The following is an 18,875-nucleotide window of genomic DNA, read 5'->3' as shown; positions in this document are numbered from 1 at the left end:
TAGGTACCGTATTCAACATAATAAATGCTCACAACGCTCTCAAAAATAGAAATAGGGGGCTCTTATTAGAATATTATTTTGGTGAAAGTTGAAAGATAAATTTCATGTGTTTTTTTTTTATAACTATGTTCATGTACGACAGATATAGTTTCCCAGAATTTAATTGCTTAAAATTACAGGTGCATATGCGTAATATACATTGATCAATCGGAAGGGGTGCTAATTGGGATTGTTCACTAGCCAATATATTAGCAAATATCGCTGTGGGTGCTTATTAGAGCAGGGTGCTTATTACATCGAATACGGTATTTGATAACTCTATAGGTATATGATAACTCGATAGGTATTTGATAACTCTATAGGTGTATGATAACTCGATAGGTATTTGATAACTATAGGTGTTTGATAACTGTTGGTATTTGATAACAATAGGGATTAGAAAACTATAGATATTTGATAACTCTATAGGTATTTGATTTAAGAAATAAATGCCCAGAGCGGTTTATTCCCCCTGCAGTGTTTTTTGTACGATAAACAATGACGACGAGTCATTTTTATTATGAGAGTTTTTTATATGAGAAATCAACATTTTGTACTGCCTCTTTAAGGATGATAATGAAATGAACAAGCTTTAAAAATATTTACCCGTGTTTAAATAATGATGACTCCCTCAATAGAATCAGACAATGGTAATGTCAGACAAATCCATTTTATTCAGAGGTGGGAATTTCCCGCATAAACTCACAATCATCACTTCGATTACCTGTACCTTTTCCCCCCAACACCAATTGTCATATACCCCTGCTTTTGGATGCCATTGTTCGGCCATTGCGTTCATCTGTGTTGCACAGCCACATCTTTGGCGAACCTGTCACTATACACCAATATATGATGTCATCAAGTTGTAAGTACATGTTTGAACCTCCAGAAATGACGTCCATGATAGAACAATGTTTTATTGTGAAATAAACCATGCTTCATTCTTCATTTTTCTTGGCGATTTATTGCGTAGCTATCTCATATAAGTATATGATAGCTATAGATACTTGATAACTCTGTAGGTATTTGATGAATTAATTTGATGAAATATTGTTAACTGTTTCAGTGCCGCCAGCAATGCCGGAGATCGAAGGTTATACCAACGGGTCTGTGGTGGAAGTTCCACAGACCCAGGTTCTGCTTAGTCTCACATGTAAGGCAGCCAATGGACGACCACCAGCCACTATATCCTGGTACCGGAATGGGGTGAAGGTCACCAATAATGTCGAGTATTCCACACAGTCAACAACGGGGGACAAGCGATCAACAGCCATCAGTGTCGTCCGCATTCGGCTGACACAGCGGAGAGATGAAAACAATGCAATATATACCTGCCAGGCAACCAACACAGCAATCTCGGGCCCTCCCTTGACAACAGTAGTGCAGATTAGTATCTTAGGTTGGTACAAACCACACTTCATGGTGTTGATGTGTATTGTATGTTTCAAAGCGTTTCAAACTGTCCCCGGATTAGAAAGTTAAGAATTCAGTTGTGAATGCGCTTCTGTGTTCGAGGAATATATCAAAGCAGTTCAGGTATGTTGAAGACATGTTGATTTTACAGGTAACGTTTTTCGACATGCATGAGTTGAGGCTATTGTGATGAGATTCAGGACATCTCATCTCTAGTCCTCTGGAAAGTAAACTGTCAACATCTACCAGGCCAGACTTCTGGTTTCCTTTCTGGACTTTTAATGTAGATGATAGTATTAATGTATTACTTTTGCTATTCATAATTTGGATGAAATACTGATGATGTGACTTAAACTTACTCACTCAGTCCCTTCAGTAGAAATGACAAAGACATGATACTATTACACACACAGACTGATGCATTACAGGCAGGGGGCACAGTTTGAAAGTCTGTCCATTGACAGTGTGGTGAGTAATGATGTGTTGGAAGAACTATTTTGTCAAAATTAAAGTGTTGAGAATTTAATCATTTAGAGATTTATTTGCTTGTACCTGGACAACCATCACAAAACATCCTCCTTGTCTGTAAGGGTCACATCCCTGGCAGGTGAGATCATATATATATAAGATTGTGTTTGCTGATTTTGAAGTAACTCAAGTTATATCCCCAAGTCCACTGATTGTTGGCTATTTCTTTACAGAGCCTCCGGGTGCCCCTGAGATTTCAGGATACACCGACCAACAGATTGTGCGGACAAACGACACTCTGCAGTTGACTTGCACATCAAGGGGAGGTAATCCTATCGGGACAGTCGTGTGGTATCGGAATGATGAGCAGGTGGACTACTCCTACGTCAGTGGCAATGATAAGGCTGTCAATGAATATACCTTCACAGTCAACTCCTCGGACAACGACGCCATCTATCGATGCGAGGTGTCCAATCTTGTGACACAGCGGCCGTACACTGCCCAGTACAAGCTCATTGTACATTGTAAGTGTTGTGTGGACAGTGGATCACAGGGGTAGGCAGGGGACATTGTAAGTGTTGTGTGGACAGTGGATCACAGGGGTCGGCAGGGGACATTGTAAGTGTTGTGTGGACAGTGGATCACAGGGGTAGGCAGGGGACATTGTAAGTGTTGTGGGGACAGTGGATCACAGGGGTCAGCAGGGGACATTGTAAGTGTTGTGTGGACAGTGGATCACAGGGGTAGGCAGGGGACATTGTAAGTGTTGTGTGGACAGTGGATCACAGGGGTCGGCAGGGGACAATGTAAGTGTTGTGTGGACAGTGGATCACAGGGGTCGGCAGGGGACATTGTAAGTGTTGTGTGGACAGGGGTCAGCAGGGGACAATGTAAGTGTTGTGTGGACAGTGGAACACAGGGGTCGGCAGGGGACATTGGAAGTGTTGTGTGGACAGTGGATCACAGGGGTCAGCAGGGGACATTGTAAGTGTTGTGTGGACGGGTCAGCAGGGGACATTGTAAGTGTTGTGTGGACAGTGGATCGCAGGGGACATTGTAAGTGTTGTGTGGACAGTGGATCATAGGGGTCAGCAGGGGACATTGTAAGTGTTGTGTGGACAGTGGATCACAGGGGTCAGCAGGGGACATTGTAAGTGTTGTGTGGACAGTGGATCACAGGGGTCAGCAGGGGACATTGTAAGTGTTGTGTGGACAGTGGATCACAGGGGTCGGCAGGGGACATTGTAAGTGTTGTGTGGACAGTGGATCACAGGGGACATTGTAAGTGTTGTGTGGACAGTTGATCACAGGGGTCGGCAGGGGACATTGTAAGTGTTGTGTGGACAGTGGATCACAGAGCTCGGCAGGGGACATTGTAAGTGTTGTGTGGACAGGGGTCAGCAGGGGACATTGTAAGTGTTGTGTGGACAGTGGATCACAGGGGTCGGCAAGGGACATTGTAAGTGTTGTGTGGACAGTGGATCACAGGGGTAGGCAGGGGACATTGTAAGTGTTGTGTGGACAGTGGATCACAGGGGTCGGCAGGGGACATTGTAAGTGTTGTGTGGACAGTGGATCACAGGGGTCGGCAGGGGACATTGTAAGTGTTGTGTGGACAGTGGATCACAGGGGTCGGCAGGGGACATTGTAAGTGTTGTGTGGATCACAGGGGTCGGCAGGGGACATTGTAAGTGTTGTGTTGACAGTGGATCACAGGGGTCGGCAGGGGACATTGGAAGTGTTGTGTGGACAGTGGAACACAGGGGTCAGCAGGGGACATTGTAAGTGTTGTGTGGACAGTGGATCACAGGGGTCGGCAGGGGACATTGTAAGTGTTGTGTGGACAGTGGATCACAGGGGTCGGCAGGGGACATTGTAAGTGTTGTGTAGACAGGTCAGCAGGGGACATTGTAAGTGTTGTGTGGACAGTGGATCAGAGGGGTCGGCAGGGGACATTGGAAGTGTTGTGTGTATCACAGGGGTCAGCAGGGGACATTGTAAGTGTTGTGTGGACAGTGGAACGCAGGGGACATTGTAAGTGTTGTGTGGACAGTGGATCACAGGGGTCGGCAGGGGACATTGTAAGTGTTGTGTGGACAGTGGATCACAGGGGTCGGCAGGGGACATTATAAGTGTTGTGTAGACAGGGGTCAGCAGGGGACATTGTAAGTGTTGTGTGGACAGTGGATCACAGGGGTCGGCAGGGGACATTGTAAGTGTTGTGTGGACAGTGGATCACAGGGGTCGGCAGGGGACATTATAAGTGTTGTGTAGACAGGGGTCAGCAGGGGACATTGTAAGTGTTGTGTGGACAGTGGATCACAGGGGTCGGCAGGGGACATTGTAAGTGTTGTGTGGACAGTGGATCACAGGGGTCGGCAGGGGACATTGTAAGTGTTGTGTGGATCACAGGGGTCGGCAGGGGACATTGTAAGTGTTGTGTGGAACACAGGGGTCAGCAGGGGACATTGTAAGTGTTGTGTGGATTACAGGGGTCGGCAGGGGACATTGTAAGTGTTGTGTGGACAGTGGATCACAGGGATCAGCAGGGGACATTGTAAGTGTCAATTTTTTTTTCTGTCAAACAATCTGTAAGAAAGACATGGCCATCCAGACTTACCATACACTACTGAGTCGTTGGTGGCTTCCCACGTTTGTCTTAAAGCAGATATATGTGTGCACAGGCTAGTATGTTTGTAATGCATGATGACCAAGACTTCTTCCTTTTTTTATGCGTTTATCTTGAAATGTTTTTGGATGATTTGTCACTGCATCCTATGTGTTTCAGTCTCCCCAAATCGAGTTGCAATAAGTGGTGGTGACCGTCCAGCCAAGGCCGGTCAGACAGTCAAGCTGGACTGTGTGTCTTCCAACAGCAATCCAGCTGCCGTCATCACATGGTTTGCCAGGGGGAGACAACTGGCACAGACTGATACCAGGGTAGAGGATTCACCAGACGGAGGCTATATATCGAAGTCAACGTTGTCCGTCCAGCTGTCACATCAAGATCACAACGTGAAATATACATGCCAGGCAACCAATCCAGCGCTTGGCCAGAGTGTGGATGACACGGTCACCCTTAGTGTTTTGTGTAAGCCTCCTGTAATCATCATGTAACTTGTAACTGTCTCTACGTATGATTATGTTTTCCCTCGTATTGATCAGTAATAATCTGGGAAAAGATGTCAGTATTTTCCTTTTGATTAAGACAGGTTTATGGAACATGTTTATGTATCGAATATCATTTTTTGAAACAGCATCTGTTACTTAGCTTTCTAACAAAATTATGACACAACTGATCAGATTACCTTCCAAAGAACAAATACACTTGAGGACCTGTTTACCCAAATAGCTAGAAAATTAACCATAGTTATCAAAATAGATTGTCTTCAAGACCACAACACTACCAAACATGACAAGAAGGACCAAGGTTGCAAGTAGCTTATGATAATCCATTCATTGTAATGATAGGTTATTGAATGTAATGATACATTATTGATTGTAATGGTAATTCATGGATGGTATGTAACTCTTGCCCAGAAAAGTAAATAGCTTTTCAATGGAAAATGTATTTGTTGGGTAAAAGTAATTTGTATTCCCCAGATAAAAAACTACCTTCGTTGACTTTTTTTGAATTTCAACAAAAGAAGAATACTACTGTTCATGTCCATCCTTGACCAATTTGTCGGTGGATTGACCAAATTGTCAGTAGACAAGCCAAATTGTCAGTAGACATGGTCAAATTGTCAGTAGATATGGCCAAATTGTCAGTTGATATGGCTTAATTGTTCAATGAACATGGACAAATTGTCAGTAGATATGGCCTAATTGTCAGTTGATATGGACAAATTGTCTGTAGACATAGATGAATTGTCAGAACATATGGCCAAATTGTCTGTAGACATGGACAAATTGTCATTAGTTATGGACAAATTGTCATTAGACTTGGCAGAATTATCAGCAGATATGGACTAAATGGATGAATCATCAGTAGATATGGACAAATTGTCAGATATGGCTGAATTGTCAGTAGATATGGCCAAGTTGTCAGTAGATATGGCCGTATCATCAGTTGATATGGCTGATATTGTCAGTTGACATAGACAAATTGTCAGTAGACATGGCCGAATTGTCAGTAGACATGGACAAATTGTCAGTAGACATGGATAAATTGTCAATTGATATGGCCAAATCGTCTGTAGGCATGGATGAATTGTCAGCAGATATGGACAAATTGTCAGTAGAAAAGTAGAAAAGTTGGAGGGCTTTTAGTTAAAAAGATTTCACAAAAGCTCTATGGAATTGACCTCCTAAATGGATGAATCATCAGCAGATATGGACAAATTGTCAGATATGGCTGAATTGTCAGTAGATATGGCCAAGTTGTCAGTAGATATGGCCGTATCATCAGTTGATATGGCTGAATTGTCAGTTGACATAGACAAATTGTCAGTAGACATGGCCGAATTGTCAGTAGACATGGACAAATTGTCAGTAGACATGGATAAATTGTCAATTGATATGGCCAAATCGTCTGTAGGCATGGATGAATTGTCAGCAGATATGGACAAATTGTCAGTAGACTTGGCCGAATTATCAGTATATGTGAATGAAATGGATGAAGCGTCAGTAGATATGGATGAATTGTCAGATGTGGCTGAATCGACAGTAGATATGGGCAAATTGTCAGGGGATATGGACGAATCATCAGTAGATATGAATGAAATGGACGAATCATCAGTAGATATGGACGAATTGTCAGATGTGGCCGAAATGTCAGTAGATATGGACAAATTGTCAGTAGATATGGCGGAATCATCAGTAAATATGGACAAATTGTCAGATGTGGATAAATTGTCAGTAGATATGGCCGAATCATCAGTAGATATGGCCGAATCATCAGTAGATATGGACAAATTTTCAGAAGATATGGAAGAATCGTCAGTATATATGGACGAATTGTCCGATGTGGCTGAATTGTCAGTAGATATGGCTAAACTTTTATTTCAAGGTACTTCAGTCGGTGAAAAGTTGGAGGGCTTTTAGTTAAAAAGATTTCACAAAAGCTCTATGGAATTGACCTCCAGTCAAAGCAGATATTCCTATATATATATGCCTCCTCCATTGCCTCAGTTGAAAGGGCCGTCAGTTGACGACACTGTGCACTGCCTGCTTCAGATCCCCCCAATAAGCCCAGCATCTCGGGATACACAGAGGGCAATGCAATCAAGGCCGGAGAGCTGGCCCGCATCACATGCCAGTCCTCGGGAGGGAACCCTGTAGCTAAGCTCAAGTGGTACAAAGGTGAGTCTGTGTACCTGGGAGATGTCATCCGTCAGACATCCCCAGTATGGAGGTAGGGTGACTGGAGGACACAGCAGTTCCTAGAATCTAACAGCTTGAAGAGGATTTCCCCAAGATCAACTGGGATTTAGTTTTGTTTCAAGTTTTAAAAGGGGGGAAACTGATTAAATGAGAACATAATATCAGTGAGCAAATAATCTTAATTGAATAAAGGCCCATATGAAGAATTAGTTACCATATATGATTGTAGATGTAAAAGTTACACTTTCATCAACCTATCTTTCTGTTGGTTAAAAAACTACATTGTATCACTTCAGGTAAACGAGCAACGGGATAACAAACTTTGTCAATGAAATTGTGACATTTGCGATTAAACATAAATAGACATGATGATTCACCATTTCAATTGTATTTTTTGTTATGGTAGGCATTATTTTGGATGCGGGAATTAAGATTACCATGTGTATTTGTCTGAGCTGGAAATTGAATCAACTGTTCACACGTTTTCTCCTAATCTACAGGTGATTAAGTTAAAAAATACACAATACTATAACAGAAAATGAATTTTATGCAATGCTAGGGGAAAAAAGTATCCTTAACCACTATTTTAAAATGAATAATATATTATGATTTCTTCAAGTAAAAGTAAAGCAGTTGTGATATCTATTCATTGTTTGTCAACTAAGGTTCGTTTCAAGGCATCAGTAGTGGTAATATGTTGGTAGTTGCTGTGAATAGTGTGAGTTTGTGCTGTCATGGTATGTGGTAAAGCACACCTTATTGAACGGGGGTAAACAGAAGTTGTAAGAATCTGAGGGACAAACGATTTCGCCGAAATTAATGTGAACAATATTAAATGAAAGTTTGAATAAGATTAATAACATAGATTACAAACATAAGTCCAGAAATACAATGAACACTTTTTATCACCAGATAGTATAACAACAGGATAACTTGTGTAATTCAGTATGGATTTGTTAATATTCTATTTCCAATGACGAAAAGACATAGTTTTAGGTTGGTGGTCCGGCGTATGTAGATCACTTAACATTTGGATGCAGATTTCAAGGACCCAAGTTAATACCTCGGCTCAACTATGAGATCGGCATATCTATGGCAGGATTCGGTAACATCAAATAGACTGATGGGACTAACGGAAAAGCAATATTTTTGATGAAATATGCGGGCATTATCAGTACTATATTTTTCACCATATTGTATTTTACCTGTGAGCTTCATTTCAGCGTTACTCATCGTACAATTATGTAGTGACTATCAGAGACAAATAAGAATATTGTAAAAATCGCATCAGATTTTCTTGTCAATTTTGAATTATGAGTAGTAGAAAATGGTATTTCCAACAGTCTGCGTAATCTGCTAAAACCTTTAAAAAAATCTCATCATTTTGGATTTAGCAGCATTTTCATTTCATATTACAGCCTTGTCAGTTAAAGATGATTAAAATATCTCACACACTTTGCCCTCTTGCATGTGTCATTTGAAGTTTTTAAACTTTTCCATCAAGAAGTTTTGGTGATGTTGCTTGATTAGAACTTTAGAAAAAGAATTATCCTTCACATTTAAATGATTAGAAATATGACTTGAAGTAGACAGCTTTACTACCCAGCATGTTGTCTTTCTAAGGTGAATGCTAGGATAAAGTATTATGTGAAACATGGATCATGAAGATGAATTGATATTGACATGCTTACAATCCTGTGTCCTTTATATATTGAACTGTAAATGATGTTATGGCATTTCATGGGAAGAAAAATGAGGGACTGAGTGAAAGAGTCTGTGATTGGTGACAATACTCATCCTGTCAAGTTGTCGTAATCATTTTTCACCTTTTGCATGATTTCAGGATCGAGGAAAATATCTTCCGAGAACACAAAGCGTGGCAATTTAGCCCGAGCTGTGATACAGGTGGTGGCCACACCGAGTGACAACGGAGCCACGTACAAGTGTACCGCAGAGAATGAAGCTACCTCATCACCCCTTGCAACCTACGTCAATCTGACGGTCCTGTGTAAGTTATCTTCCAAACTAGTGGTATTTACATTGCATGGATTGCAGTTGCTTTCAGCAAAATCTAAACAGCACCACGTGGACAAGGTGATACCAGACCCCACTGCTGGTGCGTTAGTCCAAATTCCAGTACTTTAATACAAACCGGGCAATCATTACTTTTCCTAATTACTTTACATCATAAAATTAATGTGAGGATGAAATTAGTGTCATAAATGTCCCTTGCTTCCATTAATACACAGACACAACGTTTATCTGGACACATGAGTTAATAACCACGTTCAGTGCCCGCGCTGGAGAGTTGTTGAGTACAGTAGAAACAGTTGTAGTGACTACATAACATTGTGTTGTTACTTGTTATTTGTGACCTGAAACTGTTACAATCTTCAATGGTTGACCTGAAGGCTCCTGCCATTGGTTTCATGCAAGTTAGATAGCAAAATGTAATTGTATACTACAAAAGATTTTCTTTGTTTCTGAACTTTGTTTTAAACATAATAAAATAATGACATTTGGGAGATAGCACAGGTATAACACTAGAAATCATTACCACATCATCAGCAAATAATAGCCAAAGTTTCCCAACAGTATCTGGATGTAACCATCTGCGCCTTTACACATAGTTTCTATTTATTTTGCCAGTTAATAAATATAGAAAGTAAAGAGGAAAGGACTTACCCTTGACTAACATGTAACTTGCTTTCAGAATTTCAGGAAAATTGATCTAAGTATGCTTAATGACGTGATGTCTCTGTAGTTGTTAGTATCCTTAACATTACCTTGTTTATGAGGAGGAATGATAATACCCACTGATTAGTCTCGGCAAAACTTAATTTTTTAAAAACCATTACACATAACTTGTAAATATGGAATCCTCCTAGACGCTATTCCTGTCCTCTTTCTGCTGACTAGTCGTCATATTGTAAGCCTTCTACTTTCGCTGATTAAACCAGAGCTTACGCTCTCAGTTTTATGACCAGACAGAGGCAGTGGTTTTATTCAAATCTGCAAGATACTTAAAGGAACTAATTATGAAATAAAATACACCAAGAAAATCTATGCACACATGAGTTTATTAACATATAATGCCACGCATACACAATTGTGGACTCACGCCGACCACATGGAAAATGGCCGCTCACCACAGAGATCACGATCTGACCATGTACACATAGAGGCTGGTTAGTTTGTTTGTTGTTTAACACCACACTTACCAATATTCCCACTATATGATGGCGGTCAAAGAGGCAGATAATATCACTCACCGGTGACGTGATTACAAGCACACTCCAAACAACGAGCCACAACGGTGCATCTATCTGTCAACCATATCACAATGCCACAGTAAATATACCTGGCGTATTCTATGAACCCTAAATGGTTTTGCCATTTCACTCATTCCGCATGTGCTGAGCAATGGTTCTGTTTCGTTGCTCAATCAACCTCAATCAGCTCGATTATTTGTTTGTGTAAATCTAAACAACAACAATATCGACCTGAGAGTGGGGTCTGTAATATGCATGTACAGGGAAATAAATTCTTTGAAATTGCAGATGGCACGAGGAAGCTTTGGATATAGTCAAAATCTAATTATTTCATGCTGAACACACTCGTGTCCACCTTTTACGTTTGCCTTTTGATTCGCTTCACCTTTATCACAGACTTTCATTATGTTCACTTTTGATGTTGTAATTAGCAATCAAGGCTTGCTGTTGTTACAGGATATTGCACATGTTTTCACTTGTTAAATAACTGTAATAATATTGACTGGAACTCATTTAGTTTTCAATATATGCTTGTGCTGGTCACCATTCTAAGACTGTTAGTTCTTCTAATACACTTGAAAATTTCTAAACATAAAAACTTCACAATGCCCTGCTGATGGTCAGTATAGCAATCTCACATTGGCGATATATCGGTACTGATACTAACGTCTGGCTATGATATGTCCTGCAAGTGACCTTGGCAACATAGTGGCCAAGGTCAGAATTCTTCAGGTTTTTTAAACAGTCCACATTTTCAGACTTCTCAAATTGCTTAGATCTTTAGTTGAAATAAGATCAGTTGATTTTTAATATGACATTGATTAAGGTCTATGACATGTCTGTGTAAGGTATCTCAGTATGAGACATGAAGTGAAAGGTAGCCAAACATTTGGTGAGGTGAGGGGAGGTGATATTGGGTTCAACGACGCGTCCAAGATTATTGTACTTATATAGAGACGTACATGCTGCTTGTACTAATGCCGATTTATAGTGCTAGCTCACTGAGATACCATGCTGCAGTTTAACATGAATACCCCACTCAGACACAGTATACTGACTCTGAGCCGACCAGTCCTTGTTTTAGCCCCTTTATGCCAAGTGCCAGACAGGGTAACAACAAGTACCATCTTTTAATGTCTTTTGGGATCGAACCCGGGCAGACGCTCTACCACTAGACCACGAAGGCAGTCCTAAAAATTTGGTCAAATTTCGACATTGAAACTATGCACTGCTGGGATGACACAAACTCTTACCTCACACATTTCAATATCTACAATAGGACAACTAACAGTAATTATAAGGATTGTTTCAACGACCCTAAAATAAACCTGATAAGTTTTGCAAGTTTCTAAGTAGTCCAGTGTCTCCAAGAGTTATTCAGAAGGACTGCCAGTCCCAGGAAACTAGTCTTCTGTGAAGGAGCTTTATGAAGTGCCAATATCTAGATCTAAACCTTGTCAATATGACAATATATAACTGTCAGATGCTATTTGTTACAGGTCAGTTCACAATTAATGCTGTGTCTTGTTCAGTAACAGTGCATACCAACAAAAGACAATGGTCCAGAAGCCATTTGGAAAATCAGTTGAAAAAAAAAGAATTTCACCAATAAAAAATCTTGTTAGTTTTCGTAACCAATTTAGTGAGCACTTCGAGGAATTTATTCTGTGTTGATTAGAGTAAACATTATGCCTGGTTCCCTCACACACACTGGATGCTCCCATTAGCTCCCATTCTTGCAATGTGTCACCAACTCAGAAGGCTCGGCCTATGCAGGGTTTGTGTATGCCAACTGCAGGTCTACAGGGAGGATCGGGCACTCCATGCCGGGCTTTCCTCACGCCGGACATCACCAACACAGGGGGATGACCACAGAAATAGCCTACCCTCTTCTAGTAATTATACTGTTGGCCTAGACTCATATTACTTACATGCCTTCATGAATATTGGAATATTGCTGTCTGTGGTGTCACTTCCTCTATTAGTTACAAGGAAGGTATTGTTTCCCAGCTGCAGGGTGCCATATTACATCACTTAACCCAGCAGCAGCAGCACCTTTCTGTGTGACTGATGTGTGTAGGTGATGCTGCCAACTACCATTGATGTAGGCAGTGCAGGGAGACACATATCATAGAAGGGATTATACCAAAATATCCCGCCTGCTGATTCAGGAGAGATAAACAATGATGAAGGATTTGATGGTGGGGCTGTTCTCAGCGGAACTAACGCTGTCCAAAAGTAATCAGATTACCGTAAGGACAAAGTTAAGTCTGAAATATGACTATAGACTATGCTTCAGTTGCAACTGGAAACTGTTTATGTTGGTATGCATTAGCGTCTGATATAAACCAGGTTGTATGCAGGTTGGATGCCATGGATGGAAATCTATATACCGGTAGTTGTTTATTCAAATAAGAATTTGATATCAGAATGCTATTAAATACTAATTCTCAAAGCTTTAAAATTATAACATAAACGTTCGCATCTGTGATCATGGTAAGGCTTTATGTCTACTGTTTAAAAAAAACGAGGGATGTAGTGGGCAGCTTGGCTGTCTGTCTGTCCTTCATCAATTTTCTGTTTCCGGAGCAGAACTCCTAACCGTCAAATATTTCTTGTTGAAACTTGCTATACAGATCAGTCAAGTGTTGAACTGGTGGTGCCTTTTAATGATTTGGGATATTTTAAAAAAAAGTAATTATGTTTTCATGACAAGTTGGACTTGACTGAAAATGAGGGTAGTGCTCCTTTCTGGAGCAGATCTTCCAAACCGTTACATATTTCTAGATGAAACTTGCTTTACAGATCAGTCTTGAGATGAATTGATGTTTTTTTTGGTTATTTAGGATATTGAAAAATACTGTACAGTTTTATTATTTTATTTCATTACCATTGAAGTAAATGGCAGTGAACCAAGAATGGGGTATATGTAGCAAAACCCCATTTCTAAATTGCACCAGATTGGGGGGATATGTCATCTTCTGATGACTCTTGTTATTTATAAGTTGGTTCACAGATTTTTCATTTTGTAACGGTGGGGGAAAAAAAGAGCACTTTCAATCTTTTTCGGTCTTTTGTGTAAAGATATGGGTTGGTAGGTGTTAAAAATATATAACTTATAATTATATGTCATGATGGCCAATATTTTGAACAATTATTTAAATGTGCTGTTATGGTGAGTTTAATATCTTGTATGGGACATGTATGGAAACAATTTGTGATATATTTTATTGCTAAATTCAGACTCAGTAATAAATATACTCTCAATTGATGTGTTCAAGACTAGATCAGTGAACAACGTTGTAGCTTTGTAAGCTTGCCTTCATTTTTTATCTGTTGCCATAACAACATGACCTCTTTCAAATTATGTTTACTGTTATTTCCCTCACTGTCAGTCCCCCCAGCATCTGTGAGAATCACAACATGGCCGGCCAAACCTAAAGCAGGACAGTTGATGAACATCACATGCGTGTCAGCGTCCTCCAACCCAGCGGCTGACATCACCTGGATCAAGGGAGCGGACCGACGCCGGGTCCAGGGCATTGACAGAGGCGAGGTGGAGGCAGAGAATGATGGCAGATCTACCACAAACGTCCTCGAGTTTATGCCAACATCAGCAGATCACAATGCTTATTTTGGTTGCCAGGCCGCAAACAGAATATTTGGGCAAGCCGTGACTGATGCTCTGACACTTAATGTTTTGTGTAAGTAGATAATGCCACGCTGGGTCTGGTTACCGACACATTACGCATTATACTGCTATTGGAATTGACAGTAGGTCTATGCATTATTTTGAAATTAAAAGCTAATCAGAAAATAAGAATGAGAATTATGTTTTTCTCATCATCTGGTCTCATGAGGCAAATGACAGATTTACCTTGATGAAAATGGAAGAAAACATTCCTATTTTGTGTAAGTTCACTCGATCCACAAATGTGAAGAACCTTCATCATTACATTGACATGTGATTTGTTTGTGTTGGTCAGGAGGGTCTCATTTAGAATATGCTTGTACTGCTTCAAGCAAGAATTGTGCACCAAAATTTCAAATTTACCAGGGAAATCTAAGTGTGGTGAAACCGATCAAGAGACAAGTATGGCAGGGTCAGTGTAAAAAGTTTGATCTCATTATCTCTGTGCGTTAGCTGATATAGAATTATCAGACCTGTCTATTAAATAAAATACATAGAATTAAATAACAGAAACAAGGTGTGGTGATAGATGTTATAATTCAGTCTGTGACAGAAATGATTGAAATTTGCATGAAGAAATGTTTAACATGGTCTCATGTTTGCCTTTCATATCAGGTTCATGATTGTGTTGGCTTTATTTCAGTTGCACCTGAGTTTAACAGTACGGGTGTCCCAGAGAAGGTGGATTTGATAGAAGGAAACAGTGTGTCACTGAACTTCTCCGCCTACTCCAACCCCCCGGAGGTGACGTACAGGCTGTACCGGGGGGATGTGCAGCTGTCCCTGCCCAGTGACATCCCCCGCTTTAACCTGGCCAGCGGCATCCTCAGAATCACCAAGATCCGCCGTGGTGACAGAGGGGACTTCACCATGAAGGCTTCTAATGCTGAAGGCTTCACAACCCACAACTTCTCCATTGATGTCCGATGTATGTAGAAGATAGGGCAGATAATCTGTGTATTTCATCCTAGAATAGTATACATTCAAAGTTCTGTGAACATGGCTAGGGTTCATCATGACATATATATATATATATGCAACACTGTAATTACAGGTAGTAGGGTTAAGTTGCTGCTACGGAGATATTCTAACATATGAGTCTCACCAGTGTCTTCCTTACAAACCTGTAATATATCCCTGAGTCAGACAGTGGCCAAGGGCTTTTGTAGAACGTACATGATAGCGTACATGGCGTGGGAGTTTAGTCCTCATCTGTTAGTGGTGTCCTACCAATACACAGTGGAGCTCAATAATCTCTCTGTGTACTGGATGCTCTACCTGATGGAGTATTGCAGTTGAGAACACGTTATTTATGCCTTGATGTCAGACAGTGCAGAATGAGGCCTCATTGTGTGTGTCATCAGTCACTCAACCGGTGCTTTCAGTATAAGGAGTGTTGAATGTGTGGCAATTAGCATATGATATGTTGAGAAGTATATGTCTTTATGAGAGTGATTTGTTTAACTCTAGACCCAGCCACTATAAAGAAGATCTCAGGGCAAGTGATGGAGGACGAAGGAGGTGTGGCATTCTTTGAATGTATTGGCGACGCCAACCCCATCACTGCCAACATGGTCACCTGGTCCCGCGCCAACTACGACATGTCCAAGACAAGGCAGACGTATGAGAAAGGCAAAGCACATTTGACCGTCCATGAGTTGTCCCGAACGGATACGGGTGATTTTGTATGCACTGCAGACAACAAGATCGGCAAAACTGACACCAAGAAGGCTAAACTGATTGTCAAGTGTGAGTACATTCAAACATGGTTGTTGCTTTATTATCCCCCACCACGAAGTGGAAGGGGGGTATAGGAATGGGTGCCGTCCGTCCGTCAAATTTCGTTTCCAGAGCAGATCTTGAAAACCGTACCATATTTCTTCAACAAACTTGACACATAGATAGGTCTAGTGGTGAACTGGTGCCTTTTGATAGTTTGGGACTTTTAAAAAAAATAATTTTCGAGTTTCCATGGCAACAACTTTGACTTAGACTGAAAATGGCGGTAGTCCTCGTTTCTGGAGCAGATCTTGAACACCGTACCATATTTCTTCACCAAACATGGCACATAGATAGGTCTAGTGGTGAACTGGTGCCTTTTGATAGTTTGGGATTTAAATTTTTTTTTTTTTCGAGTTTCCATGGCAACGACTTTGACTTAGACTGAAAATGGCGGTAGTCCTCTTTTCCGGAGCAGATCTTGAAAACCGTACCATATTTCTTCACCAAACTTGGCACATAATGTCATCTCGCAGTATTGAATACATTTCCTTTCTTGTTGGTAAGTTCTGCATTGCTTTTGTGTACGTTCCTCTAAAAGTGTCATGGACACAGTTGTTGAATTTACTGACTAACTTCATGCAGAAACACAACTCATTACAAATAGAACAGTGTAACTGATCTTAAACCTACTCAACTGTTTAAACACTGCCTCCTATTCTGTATATATTCTTGTCAACCATGCTCTGTACTTCACTTGCTTGACGATGTTTGAACCTACACCGAAACCATCGCTCCTAATTGTAATAAGGAAGTTGTTCGTCCATATGTCTCATCCTTACTCATTACAAATACAGTTAGGCCATTTACAAAAAGGCCCAGTGAACATAGTTCACAGGGGCTAATGCATTGCACACAACCGGACATGTCATATTGGCGGGGGATGTGAGTATTTGCTGCTTGTTCTCTGTAAGACCATGGGTGTTCCAGGTCACAATAGGTCCCCAGGACACCAGGCTTGTTGTATTGGGTCTGGTGGTCATGACGTGGGGCACTGCTGATTAGGTGTCGTCATGGTCCCTGGACCAGACTTGAATACTCAAGGCTGCTGTGAGATGACTGCGATGTGGTGAACAATGTTCACTCACTTGTGTCCAGAACAACTAAGGTATAGCCTCCTCTGTACCTTTATACTTCATAAAGCTTGGAGATGCTGAGTTACCAATTACAAAGTCATTTCACATTGTTTGCTTCTTGGTGAGTGACATTGTCTTGTATTATATTTACACACTACCCTGTTTCAGTTCTGAACACTTCCACTCTGATAAGAATGAGAAAAGGTCTAACAATTTCAGGAAATAACTTAAGGCTGCATCTCTGGAAGCAAGCTGGCTGACAAAGATAGGATTTTTTGTTGACAAAAATATTCATCAGAAACACATTATTGGCATTGAGAGCTAAAGCATCTTATGGTTCAATACATTTGAGAGTATGTTTCAAATTGAAATCAAAATTGACAAAAAGGCATGTTTGGGTGAGCTTAGGAAAGCCCAGGCAGGAATGTTTGCAGGCAGTGTGAGAAGACCATGACTTGGGTGTGTTTATTCCAGATGCACCGGTCATAGATAAGTCCCCCCAATACTCCAAGGCAGCCAGTGAGGAGAAGTCGACGGGGAAGCTGATCTGCAAGGCATCTGGGGCCCCCAGCATCACATTCACATGGTTCAAGGTAGTGGGCAGGACAGCACTGCAATAGTTAACGCACCTATGTCACAACTACGGACATATAGCACTGGCAGTTCAGGGCCTACACACGTTTAGAAGAGAATCAATCACATACACAGCCACTCAGTATTTCATATAGCTTTTGTCTGTTATAGTATTTTAACAAGTTAGATTTGTTTAAGGGAAGGTTAGCGATGCGCTACAGTCCACTGCTAATTTCCAGTGTAGGCCTAGATGTTGCCATTACTACAATGTGTGAATAGAGACTTTGGCGCTTTATGATTTGAGTAATATGTACCTGCAACATTGATATATTGAAAATAAATATACTTGATAAAGTAGAATAATTTTTATTGTTTGAATATCATGGCTAGTGTTTTAATGACTTGTATCCAACTTGCTAGGACAGCCATTGAATATGATTCATGTTTTGGAAATTTGCTACAGCTGTTTTAATTATAAGTTGCTTATGCAAGTCATGTGACGTGTGTATTATAAAGAGCTTTCATGTAGGTCTTATTTTCAACTGCTTGTTTTCAGAATGGTCAAGCTATTGACACATCCAAGTCAAAGTACTCTGTGTCAAAATCCAAGTCTGGTGACGTTGACTACACCAACACACTCCAGGTGAAGGCGGTGGCGAAAGGCGACTACGGACGCTACATGTGTAAAGCCACCAATGACAAGGGCACCGATTCCATAGAGATCGTCTTGGATGGAACAAGTACGCTTTGTATTATTTCATAGGTCAAACTTTCCAGACATAAACAAGTTTTAGATGAAATACATCAGGATTAGTAATTAAAGCTTGTCTTTTTTCAACTTCCTATGCAATGGTGAACTTGCTTTTTTGAAGATTATTTGTGGTATTACGTGTAATAGATATACAACCGGTTCCCTTCATTTGAGTAGTGAACTGAAATAAACTTCCTGGTGTTGTTTTCATGAATTGTAAAGAAGAGGCAGACAAGGTTGGAAATGGAGTAGGAATTACAGTTTAACCTCAACATGTCTGTTATTTAGGTGTGCAGAGTGTCTTGGTGCTGGCGGTAAATAGCTTACCGGAGCCTCAGCTCAGCAATTATGTAGAGTTTAGCTTCACATAAACAAGTACGTTTAAGCTGGGGGTTGCATTTTGTCTTGTCAATGTGAAAAAGTCAATTATGAAACATTAAAAAAAGTCATTGCGTACTAATGTTCTGAGTGATGCAGACGTAGAAACC

At 40.7% G+C, this 18,875-nt stretch overlaps 1 protein-coding gene across 5 annotated transcripts in view; it reads left to right on the top strand.

Annotated features, from left to right (window-relative positions):
- LOC124116188 (nephrin-like) overlaps positions 1-18,875 on the top strand; it is a 275,714-nt gene that overhangs the window by 238,135 nt on the left and 18,704 nt on the right. For all 5 annotated transcript variants that reach the window (XM_046477441.2, XM_046477437.2, XM_046477438.2 and 2 more), the window contains exons 4-13: positions 1,106-1,438; positions 2,154-2,444; positions 4,709-5,011; positions 7,099-7,224; positions 9,089-9,253; positions 13,913-14,221; positions 14,852-15,136; positions 15,679-15,957; positions 17,538-17,656; positions 18,193-18,376. In XM_046477441.2, the coding sequence (XP_046333397.1) occupies positions 1,106-1,438; positions 2,154-2,444; positions 4,709-5,011; positions 7,099-7,224; positions 9,089-9,253; positions 13,913-14,221; positions 14,852-15,136; positions 15,679-15,957; positions 17,538-17,656; positions 18,193-18,376 (2,394 nt within the window). The remainder of the gene's footprint in view (positions 1-1,105; positions 1,439-2,153; positions 2,445-4,708; positions 5,012-7,098; positions 7,225-9,088; positions 9,254-13,912; positions 14,222-14,851; positions 15,137-15,678; positions 15,958-17,537; positions 17,657-18,192; positions 18,377-18,875) is intronic.

Source organism: Haliotis rufescens, unplaced genomic scaffold (genome assembly GCF_023055435.1).
Source record: "Haliotis rufescens isolate VD_foot unplaced genomic scaffold, xgHalRufe1.0.p SCAF_18, whole genome shotgun sequence".
In the NCBI taxonomy this organism is placed as follows: Eukaryota; Metazoa; Mollusca; class Gastropoda; order Lepetellida; family Haliotidae; genus Haliotis; species Haliotis rufescens.
This window is presented reverse-complemented; position numbering and strand designations above follow the sequence as displayed.